General features: G+C 38.9%; 1 protein-coding gene across 40 annotated transcripts in view; it reads left to right on the top strand.

Moving 5' to 3' along the window:
• The window catches only part of LOC109422269 (dystonin), a 707,557-nt gene that overhangs the window by 334,915 nt on the left and 350,128 nt on the right, over positions 1-22,514 (top strand). For 24 of the 40 annotated variants that reach the window (XM_062860126.1, XM_062860140.1, XM_062860139.1 and 21 more), the window contains exon 2: positions 151-1,153. The exons of 6 other annotated variants lie outside the window; for them this stretch is intronic. In XM_062860126.1, coding sequence (XP_062716110.1) covers positions 733-1,153 — 421 coding nt within the window. In that variant the 5' untranslated portion in view covers positions 151-732. The remainder of the gene's footprint in view (positions 1-150; positions 1,154-22,514) is intronic. 10 more of the 40 variants (XM_062860149.1, XM_062860145.1, XM_062860134.1 and 7 more) reach the window with 2 other exon arrangements.

The raw sequence follows: 22,514 nt of genomic DNA, 5'->3' as shown, positions 1-22,514 counted from the left end.
GGTCAGACTACGAAGAGCCACCTGAGTGAGCTTCCCGAACCTTCAGTCAGTGTTCTTCTGTTGCTAGCTCTCTCAGGTGGAGCTCGCGCGCGCGACTCAGTCTCAGTGACGAATTTTACATTTAACGTTCTCTCCCTTCCCCCATTTTAGCCGTATCTAATTAGCTAGGCAAAACCAAATTTCGAACAGAGAGAAAACCACCAACGAACCGAACCGAAGAAGATTGTGTATTTTTTGCGGAAATTGAAGATCAAAAAATATTTCAAAAGAAAAAAGAGTGTATTGATAAGGCAAAGTTTTTTGAGAAGAGAGAACCCGAACAATGTCCCCTGTGGGATTTTGCGTTTGAACATCGACGACGGGGCGAACGAGGGTGACACGAAGGGAGTTCCCAGCGCAACGCGGGGAAGTGTTGCCAGCGTGAGTGTGTGAGTGAGTGTGCTGCAGCGAAAATATGCGAAACTTGGCAATAATCATAAGTTATTCGCAGAAGTGAATTGTTAATTAAGGCGAAACGAGAAAGCAACGAAAAGCAACGAAGAAATCGTTAGAATATTAAGTGATTCGATCAAAAGTTAGGAATACAAAAGAAGATTCGAAGAAAAGTGCCATCAACGAAGAAGACCCGGCCAGAAACCGGGTTTTGAATGTCAAAAAAGTGATTCTGAAAGTGTTGCCCAGAGTGGATTGGATTCAGAAAACAGCGAGTGACGATCACCATCGACCTTGGCCATGTCCACACAGTCCTACTACAAGGATCGGCTGGGGTTTGATCCGCGGGAGGCCTTGTACGATAACAACAATGGGGACGTTTCCCCTCCGCTGAAGTCGCCCCAACATCATCGGCACAGTCTCGGGCGCGGCGGCGATGGCGGCCACAGTGGTAGCCCGGGTTACTCCGGTGGCAAGCATTACTACCACAGCAACAACAACAACGGCGGATCGCCGAGTCCGAGCAACGGGGGCCACGGGGCGGATTACTACATTCGGACGACGCCGGCCAAGCGCCACAAGCACTCGTTCAGTGGGGCTTCGCCGGTGACCGGATCGCCGCTCAACGTGACCAGCCAGGGCGGCTACGAGGATGCGTTGACCCAGTTCAAAGGTACACACTTGATGACTATTTGGGAACGATTTGTATGGGATACGATAGGTACGGCATAGGCGCGCGGAGCCGCTGGAGGATCTCCTCCAGTGTATTTTGGTTTGTTTGTTCCTGTTGTTTCTGTTTTTCGATGTTTTGAGTGTTGTTTTTTTGTTTGTTGATGTTGGAATAAGAAAACTAACGGACGCGCTTCAAATACTCGGGTCGAATTTCGAACCGGATTTGCTAGCTAACAGCTGTGATTACCTCAAGTAAATGCTGTTGACGTGCTCAGCAGCGTTTTCCAACCTAATAGTTATGGCCCATGTTTTGAGTTGCGTTTTTGAGATGGATGAAATCATAGATATTTGAGTGGTAAAAAACAATAATCTCGTTAATACAGAAAAAAAAAAAAATAGAAAATATAAAAATTACCAAGTTTTTTTTTCTGAATAATATGCTAGAATTCAACAAAAAGCAACAAGTGAGATTTAAACTTTTTTTTAAAGATATTTTTTGTGGGAAAATTTATAAAATCTTCAAATATTGTGGGATCAAACTATGCCTGCTCTCCCTAAGGTGGCGCCTATCTTTCACTGTCATATTCAAAAGATGCATGAAATCAGAATTCAATCCCAACTTTTCAAAGTAAAAATGCTACAGTGCGACATTCGTTTAGCCGAGGCCAAAAAAATTATCAAAAAAGTGTCAGGAAATTAATACAAAAAAATTTATGATAAAACTTTTTTATCGTAGTGATAGCATTTCTAGTACTGTTTTATAAAAATGTGATACATCACACTTCCGATAAAAATAACTACATTAAATCTCAATTTGGAAACATTTACAATATTATAACATATTTATATAAGATGTATGTAAAATTAATATGGCAACACTTCCAAAAACGATCTAATTCATGATTTGCAAGTCAATCTATAATGCAGGTATTGTATGAGTTTTCTGACACTTTTTTGTGAAAGTTTTTAGGTCTCGGCTAAACGAATGTCTATCACTGTATAAGTGTATATCAAGAGATATTTTTGAAGCATTTTTGTACAACATTTTAATTAAAAAATAATATGTAGAAGTTCCGCCTTGGCGATTGTTTGAAAATGTTCTTTATAAAAATTCAAATTCTTTATATATTTTTATAGGGCCCATATAGCCGAGGCGGTAAACGTACGGGTATTCAGCATGACCATGCTGAGGGTGACGGGTTCGATTCCCGGTCGGTCCAGGATCTTTTCGTAAAGGAAATTTCCTTGACTTCCTTGGGCATAGAGTATCTTCGTGCCTGCCACACGACATACACATGCAAAATGGTCATTGGCAGAGGAAGCTCTCAGTTAAAAACTGTGGAAGTGCTCATAGAACTGAGAAGCTGAGAAGCAGGCTTTGTCCCAGTGAGGACGTTACGCCAAGAGAGGAGGATATATTTTTATTTGCTATTTTTTCCATATTTTATTCTATAGTCTTCTATGGACCACTAGACATTCTTGACTGATACTGATTTTTCCAATATTTCATATTGACCGTTGAATCTTTTTTGTTTTAATAAAATGAGATTTTTTTAAATAAACTTTCAACAAAATCCGTCTAAAAAATCATGCACTGAAAGTTTGAAATATCTACGAGATATTACACTGATCAAAATTTGAAATGTTTGGCAAAATTTAATATGTTTCCCTTTGTTTCTCATGGTAGTAAACAACACATTGCAGAAATGTTATTGAGAAATAATAAAAATAAAGTTTTTGACGCACTATTTAAAATAAAACACCCATCATGCGTCCAGAGGTTGTCAAAAAATACAAAATTATTGAAAAAATGCAAAAGTTAAAAAAAAAAATAAACAAATTATACTTTTGCGAGGTTTCATTAATATAGATTATTTTTTTTGCGATTTTGCTTTATGTAAGCATTTCCAAATGACAACAATGGTTTTTTTTTGCAAAATTCACAAATAAAAAGAAGTTGAAAAAAAGTTTGTTTTTACATTTGAAAATGTTAATTTAAAATAAAATCGCCCAGGAGTTGAATTTTTTTTTAGAAAATTGAAATATACTACCTAAATGTTTCAAATGTGTATACCAATCTAGTGCGGAATTCCCGCAAATTTTGCAACAGATGATTTCTACGATTTCTATCAATTGTACATTTTTTCCAGATATCAAACTGGCAGTTCCTTTTTTATTTTTTTTTGTGTATTTTAACTAATTGCTCATTCAACTTACGACCAATTGCTGTAAGAACTTCTTTTATAAATTACTCCAGCAATTCTCTTAGAGTTCTTTTCAGAGGTTTTAGGCGTTTTTTTCCTGAAGGAGTTTCTTTATAAATTCTCTCAAGGTTCGTTCTTTTAGGAATGTTTATAAAAGTTCATTCGGCAATACCTCTAGAAACTCCTACTTTCTAGAGATCCTGTAAAAAAAACTTCTTTAAATGGCTTCAAATGTTCTTACACAAGTCCAGGAGATTATTCTAAATTTTCTGCCAGGTATTTTTCCAAAATATCCGCCAGTAACTAATGCAGGAGTATCTCATTTCCTGCAAGAACTTCTGGAAAAAAATCTTGTGGCAGTTTTGGGAGAAATCGTCAAAAAATTTTTGGAATGTTTTGGAAAGAACTCCTGAATGAAATTTTAAAGATATTTATTAAAGGATAGCTTTCGTGCAGATATTTGGACCTTCATTTTTTTTTAATTTTCCCAAGAGTTCTTAAAACGAATCTTTTGCAAATCGATCCTAAAGTTTCTCAAAAAATCAGGATTTTTTCTAAATAGTCTGCAACTTTCAGATGTTTTCCTAATAATTAATGGACAATTTTCTTTAGAAGCGTTACTACAAGGAATAATTCCTGCGGGAGTTTCTTCAAAAAATCATCCTGAGAATTCTCCTAAAGTTCCTTCTGAAATTTCTCTAAGACTTCCTAAAAAATTCCTTCATAAGTTTCTACGAGAAATTGAATAATTTTCCTAGATTTCCTGCATGATTTTTTCCAGAAAATGCTCATGGCGCTTAGAGATTCCTCTAAGGGTTCCTTCGCGAATTCCTCTAGACGTTTTTTGCTGGAATTCCTTTAGAAGTTCCTTCAGATATTTTTTGAAGAATTCCGCAAGGCATTCCTCCAAAAGTTACTGTAATAAGCTGTCTATTTTTTCAAGATTTCTCTAGAAGCTTCTAAAGGAATTTATCTAGAAGTACTTTTAAGAATTCACGGAAAATTTCTTCAGATATTTCTCAAAGAATTCCTCATGATATTCCTCTATAGGTTTCAACGAGAGTCTCTCTGGAGGATCCTTAGTTAGTTTTTATAGGAAGATGCTCCTGGGGCTTATTCATCCCCCTAAGTGCTCCTTCAGGAATTTTTCTAGAACCACGTAGACGTTTTGGGGGAGGGGGTCTGGCCAAAGTCTATGCTTCATTCAAATTGCAGAATTTTTGTATGGACGAAAGTCTGCGAGAGGGGAGAGGGGGGGGGGGGGTCTGAGATGACCAAAATTTTCTCTACGTGGTTTATGATGAGCCCCTGGAGTACCAGTAATTCTCTCGAAGTTCATTTACGTTTTCCCTGAGAGTACCTCAAGACAAGCTTTCTATAAGTTTCTACGAAATTCTCTCTAGATTTTTTACTGGTGATGCTCCTGAAGCTAAAAAAAATTCTCCTAGGATTTATTTCAGAATTTTGTTTCTGCTATTTCTGGAAGAATTTCTCCAAGAATTCTTCGAGGAACTTAACCAGGAATTTATTTTCGAATTTCTTCGGGAGTCCCTCTAGGAGTTTCTTTTGGAATGCCTATAATAGTTCCTTTTTTATTTCACCTGGGGTTTCTCCATTACATACATTTCAATTTTGTGGGAAGATAATTTTAGTTATTATTTTCGGGAAAATAATTAAGTTTTTCTTAAAGAAAAACAACTTGAGCTATTACGCTAGGAGGGCCTTCAGCAATTCTCTAGACTTTCCTTCACACATTTATCTAATAGTTTCTCCAGAAATTCCTTCATACTCTTCTACGAAAATCTCTCTAGGATTTTTAGTATTTCCTTCAGCAATTTTCACAAAGAATGCTCTTGAAGCTAAGAGAATCTTCTAGGAATCACTTAAGGATTATCTTTTGGAAGAATTCTTTGAGGCATCCCACTTGGAATTTCTTACTGAGTTTCTTCATGAGTCCCTTAAGGAATTTCTCCAGAAAACCCAGGAAAATCATTACGGGGTTTAAGAAAATCATTCATTTTTTTAAATTTCACCAATGCTTTCTCTATAAAAAAATTATCTTGTAGGAATCTGTAACGATAATCTTGGAATCATTTTTGAAAAAAAATAATTATGGAAACCCTGAAAAAACTTTTATAAGAATTCCTGAAATAACTCCTTAAAGAATTACCGCAGGAACTCCTGGATAAAATCTTGTGGCACTTCTTTCCCACAAAAAGAGTATTTTGTTACAAAAAAAAAAGGTTTCCAATTATTGTGGGAAAATACTGTGTAGATTGTCTGCTGACAGTCTTTGAGCAATTTGTCTAGAAAGAGCTGAATTTTAATGAGAAATTTTTCGAAGAACACATACTGAAATCAAGAGCAATTATTGATAAAGTTCTTGAGAAAATCTATTGGAAGAAATCGGAAAAAACTTCTGAAGATTTTTGAAATTTTTGAAATTTCCTCTGAAGTTCGTAAGGATTCTTTCTTTGGAAAAATTTGAGCACCCAGAGAAACTCCTGAAAGAAATTCTTCCAAAAAATCCAGGAGAAACTCATTGAGAAGCTCCTGGAAAAGCTCATGAAAAAACTGTTTGAGAAGCTGAGCATGAGCATGAGCATGAGCATAGATGACCGCACAATTCGTAGTTGCTACTCCGTGATTGACCAGAACAATCGACATTGCACAAGGAACCAACAAACGGAGCTTGGGAGTAGCTGCCGTTCTCAGTGTGCAATTTCGAGAATTCCCGACTTTATTAAGTCAATAACGGCGCCGGCCACGTCCTTACGGTCATCGAGGAAGGGAAGGATTGTTAGTGTGACGTGCGTTGCTACTAGAAACCGAGATCACCTCATCTTCTCCACGACTGTCACGGGAAGGAGTTTTTGTTAGTAGGGAAAAGTTACATGATTTGGGTTCACTTTGGTAAGTGAAATGATTCATGCAACCTGTATTAGAAGAAATACCTGTTTCCATTTTGACTACAAATATTACACATGTCGACACCGAGGATTACGAACCATTCAAATAATTTTATAAATGCATAAAGAAAGAAAAAGAATATCTAATATGTAACAAAATGGGGTTTGGGACCTTAGGTCGACACTTGAAGTGACGAACCTGCCAATATTTGTTGGGTGAAATGTTAAAAAAATAGGTTTTTAATTATATTTTGTTTAATTTAATGTAATACACAAAATTAGTTTATTAATTAATATGGAACGAACTCACCGATAAACGTCTACTCCCGGGTCCAGCGATAATGTGATGACTGGCATCTTCACGACGAACAGCACTGAACTGGGGACGAAAACGCGCACAGAATAAACCGACGACGACGACGCGGTCTAGCCGAAGTGGGAAAATTATCGGAATTTTACCACCGGCTGGCATCATCACGACGAACCACACTGAACTGGGGACGAAAACGCGCACAGAATAAACTGACGACGACGACGCGGCCGCCGAAGTCTGAAAAAACTGTTTGAGAAGCTCTTGAAAAACTCCTGAAGGAATTCCTTGGAGGGATTCTAGAAGACCACCTAGGAGAACTCATGGAAGAACTTCAGGATTTTCTGGAGAACCGTTTGGAGATACTTCTGTAGGAACTCCCGAAGAAGCTCTTTACAGGCAATCATTGAAAAAAAAAACTATGAATGTAATTCTGGCGTAGCTCTTGTAAACTCTAGAAAGGAGTTGATAAATTTATTCTTTGAACAAATTGTTGGAGTATTACTATTTATACTACTGAGAAAAGCACCGATAGATTCCATTTATCCAAAAGTTTGGTAAGTTTCTGTAGGAATTATTGAGACACATCCGGTGAAAATAAAAAAAAAATGAAAAACTACTGAAAGCATTTCTCCAGACAGCTCCTTCAGGCAAAATTTTTAGAAAGCTATTTATGCAAATGATGATTAACCTGGGCTTGTTAGGGGAATATCTGTAAATAAAAGAAAATCGGGTTAAGTACGGTTCCTTTGAATTCCACTAAGAATTTGCATCCTTTGACAGATACGTATTTCGACCTCAACTGTAAGGTCGTCTTCAGTGTCTTGTACTTGACTCGACAAGTCAAGTCGAGTCAAGTACAAGACACTGAAGACGACCTTACAGTTGAGGTCGAAATACGTATCTGTCAAAGGATGCAAATTCTTAGTGGAATTCAAAGGAACCGTACTTAACCCGATTTTCTTTTATTTATTTATGCAAATCAAAAGATAATCTTTGAAAAGTTCCTTAAGGGATCCATCGATGTATCGCAGAAGTAATTCAAGAATAACTTGACTCGAATATCCAAGCAAATCCTGTGGGGAATCGATTCTCCGGAAATGCCAAATTCCCTCTGCCAACAGCTCATCAGATGGAAGCAAAAAGTTGTAGACTAGCAATAACCAGTCCCTGCAGCACTGAAAATTGAATAATTACGCAAAAATTTACGTTTTAATTTCCCTCCACTTGTGATTTTTTTTCCTTTTGCGTACGACGAAGGTAATCGCATTAAAGCAGCAGCTAGCCGAATTGTTCTTCATCAATTTGCACTTCGCCAGTTTTACTTGTTGAACCAAGCTTTAATTCACACCCCACAAAAGCTCTGTGGTTCTTCAAAGTTGGATTTCACTGCTACAGAATGCAGCAAAATCTATTCAATAATTTAAATAAATCACCTTTTTCCGTCGGTAAAATGTAAACAACAAGTTGTCTTCGTCTAGGGAGGATGCAAGCAAATGTGTGCGTGGATACATGCAAAACATTGTATTTCACAACCGCAGCGAAATATTTCTTCGTTGCACTGTGATGGCGTATTATGATCGGCTGAGCAAAAACATTAATTGGAAGGTTTTGGTCGTTATTCTAAAGCTAAATCCATTTCAATTTAAAACACAGTATTTTGAACACATGATTTGATTTGGATTGCGAAGAATTTGACCGACTTTTCGAATAAACAATCACGGTCAAATCATAATTTCTGACCATGTTATGTACCATAGTTTTCCGAATTGAAACTAGATATGGACTAGACGGAAATAGAGTTCGATGGACAATTATTGAAACTTATTATTTTAAGGTAATTATAATTATTTTACAATATTTTTTTACGTTTTATGGAAGCCAATTTATAAATTTGTAATTGATACCGAATTGGCCAGATCATTATTGGTCGGTACTTAGTTAGACGGGAATTAGGTGAAAACCTTACCCTAATACATAATGTTGAAGCGAAACAGATTGCAGGAGGATCCTTTGGATCATGATATAATCTCAGAACCTTTTCAAAATTAATTGTATGTCAATCTTTTGCTTGGGACTTTGAGGTGAGATTTTGAAATTAGTTCCGTAACATATCTTATTTTCACAGACGGAAATTATTAGTTTGGGAACCACTGCACCCGACCAGTCGGTAAACTCGATACACGTGTGAAGAATCCAAGATTGGCAAACATTTGTCCCCGGCGGCGGATGACGAACACACTTGGCAAATCTTAGATTTGCCGGTTGCTTGCTCGGCATAAACCGTTCTTGATTCATTCACTTGTGGACGGACGTCAACCAACAGCAACGTCAGTCGGACCCGATTTCCTGTCCCGTTTCGTTTGGTGTTTGTTTTGTTTGGTGACTAGTCCGTTGCGCATTCAGCGTTTTTTACTTGCTCTTTTTCTCATTCTGCTTGAATCGCGTGAGTCAAACGCTTTCAGCTGATTAATCGGGATTTTCTTTTTCGTGTATGCTCTGCTCCGGTCTGCCATAACGATGGTGTCCATTAAGGAATTTGGAGGCGAAGAGGTCTTCGACAACTGACAAATGACATCAATTAAGCAATTTGGAAGAGTTCGGGTCCAGTTTTGGAGCTTCAGTTTTTTTTCCTGGGAATAGCAATGAATATGAAAATTTATGGTTGTCGTATGTGCTCCGATGACGCCTCGGAGAATGCTTATGAACGGCTGCAAATTCATGAACTTTCCTAGTACGAGGTCAAATGATCATTGTTTGAATTGAATCTAAGCAATTTGAAATTCTGAGAAGAGTTTATTTGTCACTCAATGTTGGGTTTTATTGAATTTTGCACAAGATGCAATCACCTTCAATTAAACATCCCACCGAAAATCTAAGTTGAAATGACAGTTCAATGTTATAAGCCATGATAAAACCAAAAATACTACTTAACCCATGGTTTTATCGCAGCTGTTATCGAATCGTGTTTCGATCTTTTATTGAAAACTACATTTTCACAAGTAAAATTGTTTCAACTAGATTATGAAAATAACGTTAATACCAATTATAATCTATGTAGGTTATATTACGGTTGTCAGAACTTTCCAAAAACTGATTGGTCTTAAGATTGATTGTTGCTTGGGCGAGTTAGCATTACCTCGGATCCGTACTTAGGAAGAATGACAGGGTTATTGCAAATGTCGAACCTAAGGTTGTTGCAATGGTTTCATTACATATTAACTGGACGTTGTTGTCAATAACTTGAATGATTCAACCTAATCCCTCTGATTTCTACTCTCAAGAAACGTTGTAATCCTATCTGCACATCTGCCGTTGGGTATCGAATGCGTTCCGGAAAATAAGAGCCCCCCCCCCCCCTTGTCGGATCATCGTACGAATGAGCAATTGTTTACAGATTAATCGCCTCCCAAGCAGTAGTAGTGACGCCGCGATAAGACCTTCACAAAACATCACAATTTCCCAGCATAAGCGCGAGTGCAGCCATGGGATTATTGTCATCTTCAATTAGGACGGGTAGACGTGGGGAAGATGGAAAATAAAATAAAAAATACAAAAAAAAATAAAAGAAAAATTTCTGGTATGAGTTCTTAAAACATCGTTGGAATGAAATTTTTAAAGAGATTAAGATTGAAATACATGGAACTTTGCCAATGCTTCTGTAAATTTTGAGTTTGTTTCTGATAAAATTGCTTAAGAAAATCCTCTAGAAAACTCTTGAATGAATAGAAATATTTCTGGTGAATTTCTTGATGTTTTTTTTTGTGTGCTAGAAATAGTTTTGATTTTTTTTTCAAGAACTGTTAGAAACATCTTCAAGTTGTTCACCAGATTTATCTCTGAAATTTCAGCACCAGCAAAGTATTCTTTAGAACTTTTACCAAAAGTTTCATCGAAAGTTATAGAATCTGCATTTATTTAATTTAGGAATGCCCCTTGAAATTCTTTCTTGAACTTCTGAGTTGAGTTTTATTTTCTTCCTTATTTTCCTTAGAAAACATTTAATAAACACATACATTGAGAATTATTTGGCAAATTCAAAATCCGAGTAGATCGTGGTAGCAGGTAGGTGCATTTTCCACCTGTCCCCCTAACCTACAATGACACTATGACGACGTACCGCTAACGTCTACACACAGTTTCTATTTCTATCATTCGTCATTGTCATCTCCAAAGTCTCCGACGACGAGGACCACAACGATGAAAAAACGGAACGATACTCACCATTGCATTGTGTTTATCTTACTAATTATCAAATCATCGACAACGGGGTCCCAGTAAGGTGGGATGGGTTACATTTCTTTCGTCTGGCAATAAAACATTATTTGAGAATTTGTTGAAATGGTTTTTCTGCATTGGCTGGTTATACCCTAAAATAGCGCAGGATAAACCTTCATTTTTTATTATTATCATGATAATATTATCATCACTCAGTGCAGTTTAATGTCATGACATTCACGTGGTTTTGACTTTTCAATATTTCATGATATTAGAATTTGTTGAACTGGGTTTTCTCTGCATTGGCTGGCATGTTTTCTCAAATAGCACAGGATAAATCTCGACTTTTCATTATTATGGTGCACTCAGTGCTGCTGAATGTCATGACTTTCACGTGACTTTTGACTTATAAATATTGCTAATATTACGCTTCCCTACTCGAAATGTCATCGGCAAACATCTGTTTCGGTAACTATTATTAGATTACTAAGGACTGGTGAAGCCAAACGATCACATGTTTTACTTGAAAAAGCTGTTGTGCAATTTGTTTATTTTTACATTTACAAATCTTTGCGTAATGGGAGTCCCTGGCTTTCTTGAATTCTTCGTGTCTGCCGTCTGATATACATTGATATATGACCTTACGTCGTAGCTATGCGTTTATCAACTGACAGGAGCCTATCAAAATAATTTTCATCATTACATACTGTTATTGTTATTATCACTACCAGAGTTAGAAAATGTCAAAAAATGTCAATTTGTTATTTGCTATTTTCATTGTCTCTAGTGAGAAATATTTATCGGAGATATTATTATGGCAGCATAATTAATCAGCATTATTAAAGGTTTATGTTTGCAGATTAAAATTTCACCTGAAAGTAATAGAACTGGAAAATATCATGAAATTTTTTCCATTGCATATCCGTGACATTTCTCACCACTTTCGTCTGATCACCACTTTCGTCAATGTCAAAAAGGATCCCAATGAGTGAATTTGCTTCTAGAAAATAAACCATCATCGCTTAGGTGGATTTCTCTTATCCACAATGTATCCGATTCCACGTCCAAAACCGCATTTGGTATGGTGCTCAACATGGAGCTGGTCGTCGTTGACAACGACGACGATGATGATACACTTCTTGACCTTGAATTGTTCTCAAGTTGCCTACGTTTCCCACCATACATATAGTTGAAGTTTCGTTGCTTTGTGCCACGGTGTCACTCCAAGTGGAGGGACACCCACACAAATAGTTTTAACTTGGAAAAAGCTGTGCTTCGCTTTGAAGATAAGTAGTTGAGTTCCGCGGATGCTCCCACATCCATCATCTGTGTGTGCACCGGGCGGTCTAATCTTGCTGCCGAACGGTACGATGGCGATCGTATATCTCGTTTAGATGACCTACTAAAACGGGGAGTGCCAAGATCGAAAGCTTTCGTGCATAAGGTGGGAAGAACGAAGACTTTGATACGTTAAATATTTTGTGTCTTTTATTTTTTTTGTCCATAAGTAAACTTCAATTAATATGAAAAGTGTTTGATTTTGAAACGATTTTTTTTCGTATAAAATTTAGATGTTTGACTCGTCAAACGTCATGAAGGGAAACGAACTGCAGTTCAGACCAGTGTCGTCAAGTCTCACTCTCAGTTGCAGTTTTCAATCGATATTGATCAACTACGGCGATCATTTTCAGTTCCATGATGTGAGAGCTGACTGAGTCCGAGAGCACCATTCGTGAGTGACCCGATCAAATTTCATTCTCAAATCATCCACACACTGCTCGTGCTGACAGAACATTCGCAGAGCTTGGAAGATTCATTCAAAAATGAACGAATTGCTAGTTTTCACGCTGCTTTGAATCACATTTTTCGTTCGCTCTCCTGGACTGCACACCATCGCACATCGCTTGCCTCACGAAGAACGGCAGAAGCAACTAAACAACACTCAAGTCCACCGGTGGGTGCGAATGCCTCATGCTGAAGTATATTCACGACCAACCGCGGCGATGAATGTTTATCACTCGTCGGGGCTGGCCGAAGCGAGGAATGCCAGTTCCACTCTCCTTTGCTTGTTGCGAAATGAACGAACCAAACGTACACACTATCAGCAACAGAGACAGATATATCCAAGCCACATGTAAGAGCGAGAACGCATGTGTTGCTTCACGGCGATAAACAAACACACACCAGAATATTCGACGCCGTCGTTTCCAATAAATAAGTGCAGCTCAGCAGCATTGTGGCATGGGACAAGCAATCTTCAACTTCTTTGTGTTGTATTTTTCGTTCGTCGTTTGGTTCGTTCACTGCTGCTCTGTTCAGTTAGGAATCAATATTCACGGGGTGCCGTAAAATTTATTCCTCGTGAGGCATGTATACTCACGAACGTTTTTGGGAACGATAATTGTATGTTCATGTTCACTTATTCATTCAGCCAAGCCCTGAACATTCGTCTTGAGCGATAATTTGTGAGAGTGAGCACCCTATCACCGTTGGTGAAAATCAGTGCTGAGAACTATCGTGACCGTCGCGCGATAATCGTTGGAGCCGATTTCTGATACGATTCTTCTCAAATGATACGCATATCATGACCGAAATGACACACATTTTGTGGATTTCCCTGCCTCTTTGCAGCTATGCTGATTGCTGAGTGTTCTTCAGGTGGATTGCGTAAGAGTCAATCACTCTGATGAAAGATGCATGACGGGCAAAATGAGAGAGTTCACTCACCGTAGGTAGAGCGCATTGCGTGATACGTTTTGTGAGCGCGTTCGAACTAAACTATGGGAAACGATTCGAGTTAGTGACGTCGTGTCATGCTCGTTTCGCATACCGTTGTGTGCGTGTGCCTCTGTTACCTGCAGCAAGATGTGAAGGAGAGAGTCATGACAATCATATCCATATCAGTAATGATGGTCACAAAACGCGGGGGGGGGGGGGGTTTAATCTTTTCGGCGCAATGATGTAACTACAGTTGACATCTCGATATTGAAGGGACCATCGAGATAGGGAGAGATTGAATTGAAGAACCAATTTGTAATGCATACTAGATTAAAAAGTAGTCCGTAACTAGGAAAAACCGTCAACAAACAGATGTCACTTCGCCTTCCCAGAATGTTTTGCACTAAGAAATGAGATCTAGCAACCTGTAAGAATGGGCATATCGACATATGGAAAGAAATTCTAGAACAAAATCGAACGAAATTGTAACGATATAGAGAGAGATCGAGATAGGGAGATATCGATATGTGGAAAGGTAAAATGTATGCAGATTGAAGGGACCGACCAAACAATCGAGATAGGGAGAGATATCGAGATGTAGAACATCGACATGTGGAGAGTCGACTGTAGTACGGTAATGATTTGCGGCACAGGTTAAAATACAAATAAACAAAACAAACACACAAAAAGTAAATAAACAAAGAACAGCCTATGTTCAAAGCCGGGCACATTTTTGCTGAAAATGAGAACAATCACTTGCAATGGACCTACCCGGGTAGAGCGAAATGGCAGATGAATGGCAAATTTTCCTATAAAAAGAATGTTTGAATGGCAAAATTTGTTATTAGTTTGTTTGAAATAAGAGTTGAAATAATAAAAATAATAACTAAATTTCTAAGGCATAACAACTAAAGAATAGCTTATTTTGCCATTAACAAAATAATAACAAAAAGAATTATGTTACTGTTTTGATATTATGACTTATGATAGTAATATTTGTTAATATTATGTTATTATACTACTATTCAATAATAACTCGACAATGTTTTGTTATTTATATGCCATCGTGAGCTATTCATAAACAAACTAAACAATTCTGGAGCAACATTTGAAAAGGGCCCAAGAGGTCTTGTGTCTTTTTTTCGAAAACGCTCCGTAGGGCATAACAGCATGCCGCCCACGCCAATGAACACCGTTATCTAAAAGATCGAGGTTTGTTCTACCTGATAATGGTCTTAGTTTGTGTGAATAAGCTGATGGGGGCTCAGGAGCGACGTGTGAAGTCATTATTTACCAATGCATGTATGCCCTTTTCAAATGTTGCTCCAGAATTGCAATTTTTGATATGATAACAAAATATGTTATTCTGTAGTTATTGGTTTGTTATTCACTTCTACCCGGGTAGTGAATGGGATCTCTTGGTCATAATTCGGCCAAATGGCATTAGGACAAACGAGTTATTCGGCGAAATGACGTTTTATAGATGATCGGACATCGTTGCGTTGCACTTGATATGCGCTACTTGACTCAAAAACTGACACAATCCTACTTCGATTGATTTATAAACATATGCTTTTCTTCAAGTTGTAAACCTTTCGATTGCAATCAACACAACATCGGCAGCAGATGCTATCATCATACGATTCGGTTTGATAAGAAAACTCATAAAAACCTAACCAACTGGTAAACAGATTTTCACTCCATCTCTCGCGCAATGTTTGTAAACTTTCCGCGCAGCTGTCAAGTGTACAAGTCTCACTATATGATCCAAGCATCCAAACGGAACGGCCTTGCCATCATGAACGATTACGGGCGCATTTCGCGCTCACGTACCTCTCTACTCACGATACACGATACTAGAGGTAGGTATATTCTCTTTCACTCTTGACTGACCGCAAACCATATATCGACACGAGGATTGTTGTAGACACCGAACAAACACCCGTGTCGACGGTCATTTAGCTCGAGCGGCTTATCGCGTTCCGAAACGCTCCGCGGGTGGGTTGTAAAATGAAAATTGTATGAGCTTGCAGCACACGTTCCTCTGGGAGGGTGGAGGAGCTTCTCTTTTGCGCGATTTTGTTTGTTGTTATCAGCGTGGTGGAAGGAGAGAATGAGGCAAAATGAGTCCTAGCTTGAGGGTTATACCCAAAACAGCAACTTGAAGATCATTTAGCTTTGGAAGGTTTAAGAACCGTCGTAAAATAAAAAAAAAACACATTTTTGTTCGTTCTGAGGATATTCTTCTTCTTCTTCTTCTTCTTGTAGTAACGCTCCAACTGGGATGATATATCAGCTCAGTGTTCGTCGAATATATCCACAGCTCATAATGACGTCTGCTACGTCAAAACGTTTGTAAATATTGTTGGAAAAGGTGAAGAAAGGCATTGATGATGCATTCGCTCGCCCAGTATAAACCGAATGTACTACTGAATTTCAGGCGAGTTCATTCGGACGGTGGCACTCTGTAGATGCAGTACAGCAGTACTAGTTGCGGAATGCCTGCTGTTGAATGAAATAAGGTGAGAACTGTGGGATTGGATCTGAATCTGAGGCAAAAGCATCTATCTCTGGGCTATGTAACGAGCGTGAATCGTTTTCCCCTAATGGCGCATTTCATACCGATCCCCCCAAAGATACCTCGACGTCGTCTGATGATGAGAGTTATGGAATGCTGTCGAGCAATCAGCTTCTGTTGCGAAATTTTAGTTTCAATAAGATCAAAAGTTGACCGCGCTTGGCTGCCTGTGGAGGCATGCCATGTCCGAACCTCGCCAAGATCTGCAGCGAAGCGTGAAGAATGAATTCCACCGTATTGTAGAAATGTGGCACTTGAATTGGACTACGGCAGTGATATAACACTTAAAAAATTCCGAACCGTCAGACCGACCACAACTGGTGTGACGAAAGCTCACCCACATGAATCATTTCTATTTTACGGTGATTACGACCAAAGTCAATCTATCACCCCCGAAAGGCGTCTCACAAAACCGATGTTTTGGTCGTCGAAATCTTATCGCTGACAACCCATCAGTTCCCTTTCGGGTGGTGTCCAATTGTCCAATCAGGTCACGTTTCGCGCGCGCTACCCGGATCGGATTCCACTACCTTGCGTAGACTTGTGACGACGACGACGATTGATGACCAACATGACCACGACCCGGAGTTGTTGCCGTGGTAAAATCCCAAAGTGTCACCATCTACACGACAATGTAATGTAGATGATCGATCAAGGTGTCCAGTTTAAGGTTCCGGAACGGTATCGGTACGTGTTTATTGGTGGCGTCATTCTTCGTTCGCTAGTTCGTTCGTTGGAATAAAAGGGATTCGTTGAGGAGGAATTGCAGAACTGATCGCGTTATCATTTCAGGCACGATCCTAGACTGCGATTTGCAGTCGACGATCGAGGTTACAGTCGCTTCTTCTTAAATTTGAAATTATGCATGAATACTGTACGCCGGGAGTTTGCAATAGGAACTATCAGTATCAAATATAATGTTCCAATAATTCTTTGGAATAGAGGCCTTCAGCTCTACAAGCCGTAATTGCTACTCCAGTATAGCCAAATCAGCTACACTTACACAACTTGTAAGAGAAATGCTTGGGACTTACAAACTTCCTTAGTGTGTAGGTGTTGGTAATCTTGTATGTTTATGGAAAGAAGTGATGATGCAATCGCTAGCCCACAGCAGATCGTATATACCACTGCATCTGCGCAAGTTCATGCGGATGTCGGAGTCCTTTCTCAAATTCTCCGTTTGGCAGAGGTTCATGTTGGTACGTGGATTGCCATTTGGAAGGCGTATGCGCTACTGTGAAAATGATGTAACACTGTTTGCGTATTGGAAATTTGTAGATAGGCGTAATATGATGAATTGACTGCTTATACTTTGCTGTGAAGTATAACTACGTTGAGCTCTACTATGTTTCATCTCCACAAGAAGTGCCAACAAAAACTGTCGACCAAAACTGATACAAAAGTCATTCCCCTAATTCAAAATCGCCAATTTTACTCAGATTCTCAAACAGGAACTACACACCAGACGACCGAAGAAAAGACTCTGGCAACACTGCTAAAGTATATCGCTTGGCATCTGGTGCTCTCAGTTTTTTCTTAAAATTTTCTTTGAAAGTGCTTCCAATCGGGTTGGAATTATTGTGAAGATTTACGTGAAGCTCATATTTACACTGTGCATATGAAGAAAATCGGAATAGTGCATTAATTCTCACCAAAAAGTGCGGAAGAAAGTGCAATTTTCTGTGGATCATAATTGCATTGTGTGAAAATTAAAGAAAGGGGTGGCAGAAGGACGTGCGAGGGGACCGAAAATATAGAGGCATTGTCGTCGACTACGATTGTGTGTTAGTAGTGATCTATCGCAGAGCGGGAGATCCGATAGCCTGAGGTTGGTGCTATCGGGCGACTGATACTGTTGTGCGTGAAGAGAGGATCTGCTGATCACTCAAGCCTAGTGCGCGGTGTGTCTGAATACAGTATTTGAAAAAAAATCCAAAAGGAAGAATTTCAAAAAAAAACCGAAAAATATTGAAGTGCTGTGTGAAGTAATGGAGTCGTATGAAGAACCAGTTTCAAGTGCAGCGGCGGAAATGATGGAAACAGAAGATACTTTAAAAGAAGACGATCTTCTGCAAAGTGTCTCAATGGAAGATATCGGGGGTGGGGGATCGGGTCTTCAATCCTGAACTCTGACGATGAAGAGGATGGAGTGAATGTAACCATTAAGGAGGTACACAACATGCCTCCAGAGAATCCCAGAAACCGAGAAAGCGAAGTTGTAAGGCCGAAGCTAAGTGGAGCGAAGAAGAAGCGATTTAGAAAATTGCTGTTGAGTGGGCATAATCGGGAGGAAGCACTGTCCATGGCTTTGATGCCACAACAAGTGTCGACACCGAAGAGAACACGCAACATGAACTGCAGCAGCAACAGTGAGGGGAATCCCATCCCCAAAAAGCAAAAAGGACTTCAGGTTCACCATTCCGTCAACAAACGGATGGATAACATCAGATCAGGAACAACAACAAACGAGAAAAATGCGAATCAACAGCCGACCTACAGTGAAGTGGCCAAATGGGTGAGGGTAGGAATTCTCCCGAAAAACTACCCACAATTCCAGCTGACCACGGAACAGATGGACATGGTACAAGAGTCCATTCTTGAAAAAGTTGCGATGCAAAGAAGAGAGTCCTTCAAGCCGAAGTTCATCAACTGTTGGCAACGGACTGGGCATTTATTGATTAACTGTCAGGACACGGAAACGGCGGATTGGCTGGATACTGTTATTCCTACGCTTTACCCATGGCAAGGCGCCGAATTAACAGTTGTCCAGGCAGATGATATCCCACGGTTAGACGTGATGATAGGTTTCTTTCCTCAAAGCGTGAACAACGATAATGACACTATCAGGATTTTCATCGAGAGTCAAAATGACGGCCTGACCACAGACAAATGGAGGATCATTCAACGAAACATTCTCTATGAGAAACACGTTGAATGGTACTTCACTGTGGATGAGGCATCCATGCAACATTTCAGAACGTGTAATTTCCTAATTAATTACAAGTTTGGGCAGACAACTCTACGGAAAAAGGGTATGTATAAACCTGATTCGAATGGAAAAGTTAGCTTGAGCGATGATACCAAAGACCAGGAGCCGGAAGATTTCGTAAGTACTGGGAACCAACAAGATCTTAGTGTCCCGGGAACAAGCGGAATTCATGGAAACTCGTTGAAGGTACATGTCTCCGAAAGCCAAACTCTAAACAATAACACAGATGATCGAAAGCCAACGGATCAGAATCGCTCTGGGCCGCCAATGGACCAAAATCGTTCTGGGCCGTCCAAGGCCCAGAATTGTTTTGGGCCACCAAAGGACCAGAGCTATTCTGAGCCACAGATGGACAAGACTCGGTCTGGGCCGCCAAAGGACCAAAATCGTTCTGGGCCGTCTAAGGACCAGAGCTGTTTTGGGCCACCAAAGGACCAGAACCATTCTAAACCTCAAAAGGACCAGTATCATTCTGGGCCGCCAAAGGACCGAAGTCGTTCTGGGCTGACAAAAAACCAGAATCGTTCAGGGCCACCAAAGGACCAAAATGATACAGGGCTGCCAAAGAACCAGAATCGTTCAGACCTTTCAAAGGACCAAATTCTCTCTGGGCCGCCAAAGGACCAAAACAGATTAGGCACTCTGAAAGACCAAAAACATTCTAGGCGTTTCAGAGATTACAATAATACAAATTCTCAGAGGAACCAGAGTCCATTAGAGTCTACAAAGGACCGTAATGCATCTGGGATTCCTCAGGACCGAAAAGAATCAACAAACAATCAAACAAGATCTGGGCCAGCGGAGGACCAGATCAATTCATAATGTACCATAAGATTGATTATTAGGAGTGAATTAAAAGTCCACTAATAAACTTCATTTTCTTACCATAGCAATGAAAAAAATAATGAAATTTATACAAATAAATCTTCATCATGCTAAGGGAGCAACCGGAGTGCTTTGTTGGAGATTTGTAAAGGAAAAAATAAACGTAGCAATTATACAAGAACCTTGGGCTTATAAAAACCAGGTTCTAGGTATCTCAAAGCAAGTTGGAAAACTTATATTTGATGAAAATAGTCTAAAACCACGAACAGCTTTACTAATAAAAGAGGGAATACAGTTTGTCCCTATCACACAATTTATCACAAAAGATTTAGTTGTAGTTCGCATGGAGATTCCCACAACCCGAGGAAAAACTGAAGCATACATAGCTTCGGCTTATTTTCCTGGGGATGTGGACAAGGTACCTCCACCTGAATTTACAGATTTCGTCAGTTTTTGCAAGAAAAATAATAAACATTTTATAATAGGGTGCGATGCTAATTCCCACCACACAATATGGGGAAGCACCGACATTAATAAAAGAGGTGAAGACCTTTTTGAGGACATATCTTCGAACAACATCGATTTATGTAATGAAGGAAATCAGCCAACATTTGAAACCAAAACTAGAAAAGAAGTCTTAGATATAACAATCTGTAGTCCAATTCTTTCCTCGAATATCAAGCGCTGGCATGTTTCAGATGAAGAATCTTTATCTGACCATAAACACATAGTGTTTGAGTACAATGCCAGTGAACCAACCAAAGTGACTTACAAAAATCCTAGGAATACCAACTGGGAAAATTATAAACTAATTTTGCAATCCAATAATAATGTAACAATAAATGGAAATATTGAAACACAGGAACAACTGGATAAAATTGCAGAAAATATCACAGGAAAAATTATCCAGGCGTATGATGCTACTTGTCCAGTCAAGGAAGAAATCTCAAATAGAGATGTACCTTGGTGGAACAAAACTTTAAACAACTTAAGGAAAAAATCCCGGAAACTTTTCAATCGAGCAAAAGTTTCGGGAAAATGGGATGAATATAAAAAAAACCCTTACACTTTACAATAAAGAAATAAGAAAATCTCGAAGGAAAACCTGGAGGTCTTATTGTGAAAACATAGAAAAAACCCCAGATGTAGCAAAACTGCAAAAAGTTCTTTCCAAAGACCATTCAAATGGCCTGGGAAGTTTGAAGAAAACAGACGGGAGTTTCACTGTTGATACAAACGAAACACTTAAAATAATGATGGAAACTCATTTCCCTGGATCAAGTTTACTATCAAGTGATGATAAAGATGGTACGAGAGTTGAAGAAAACTATAGGCCAATACGGACTGTAGACACCAACTTTATTATACCGGATGCAATCTTCACACGATCTAAAGTTGAATGGGCAGTGAACTCCTTCGAACCATTCAAATCTCCGGGAAGGGATGGCATATTTCCTGCACTTCTTCAGAAGGGTGGAAAAGAGTTGCTAGATTCCCTTACTAGTATTTTTAAATGCAGTTCAACTTTAGGGCATATACCTAAAGTATGGACTCAAGTTCGAGTAGTTTTTATTCCAAAAGCGGGTAAAAAAGACAAAGCACAACCAAAATCTTTCAGGCCTATAAGTCTTACGTCTACCATACTCAAAATTATGGAAAAGATAATAGACGAATACATAAAATCAAATTATTTACAAAGATATCCTCTCAGTAGATATCAATTTGCTTACCAATCCAATAAATCTACAGTCACAGCTCTTCACGAACTAGTTACAAAAATAGAAAGTACGCTTAACAGGAAAGAGATTGCTCTTGTAGCATTTCTTGATATAGAAGGTGCTTTTGATAATGCATCTTACAGCTCTATTGACAATTCAATGACAAATAGAAACTTCGATCCTTGTATCAAAAAGTGGATAATAGAAATGCTAAATAATAGAAAAGTATCGGCTGAATTAGGAGAATCATCCATAACTGTAAAGACTACCAGGGGATGTCCTCAAGGGGGTGTGTTGTCCCCCTTACTATGGTCACTTGTTGTTGATGATCTTCTTAATACACTAGTGGAAAAAGGCTTCGAAGTCATCGGTTTTGCAGATGACGTAGTTATAATAGTGCGTGGAAAGTTTGACAGTATCATAACAAACAGAATGCAATCTGCACTAAACTGCACCTGGCGTTGGTGTCAAAACGAAGGATTGAACATCAACCCTTCAAAAGCAGTTTTAGTGCCATTTACCCGCAGAAGAAAACCTGCTTTGAAAACTTTGAAAATTAACGGATCTATCTTAAAATACTCGTCAAATGCTAAATATCTGGGAGTAATTCTAGATGATAAACTTAGCTGGAACTTACACTTAGAACATGTAATTAACAAAGCCACGAGTGCTCTTTGGGTAAGTAAAACTACGTTTGGAAGAAAATGGGGCTTCAGACTCTAGTTTAATTTAAAAACACTTCACTAATACTTTACTTTTGCAAAAGAAAATAAAAAATGAATAACTCTTTTAAAGAAAAACTAGAAAGGACGAGCAAATTCCTTTTAATTCTACTACTGTGCTTATCTTCGGACAGATAGGCCTATTTCGTCTGTGACTTACAGACTTCTTCAGTGTCAAGTGCTCGACTGAAGAAAACCTCGCATTCGTTGTGGTATTTA

Source organism: Aedes albopictus, chromosome 3, assembly GCF_035046485.1.
Source record: "Aedes albopictus strain Foshan chromosome 3, AalbF5, whole genome shotgun sequence".
Taxonomy (NCBI): Eukaryota; Metazoa; Arthropoda; class Insecta; order Diptera; family Culicidae; genus Aedes; species Aedes albopictus.
The sequence above is the reverse complement of the archived record's forward strand: the minus strand, read 5'-3'. Positions and strand labels throughout refer to the sequence as shown.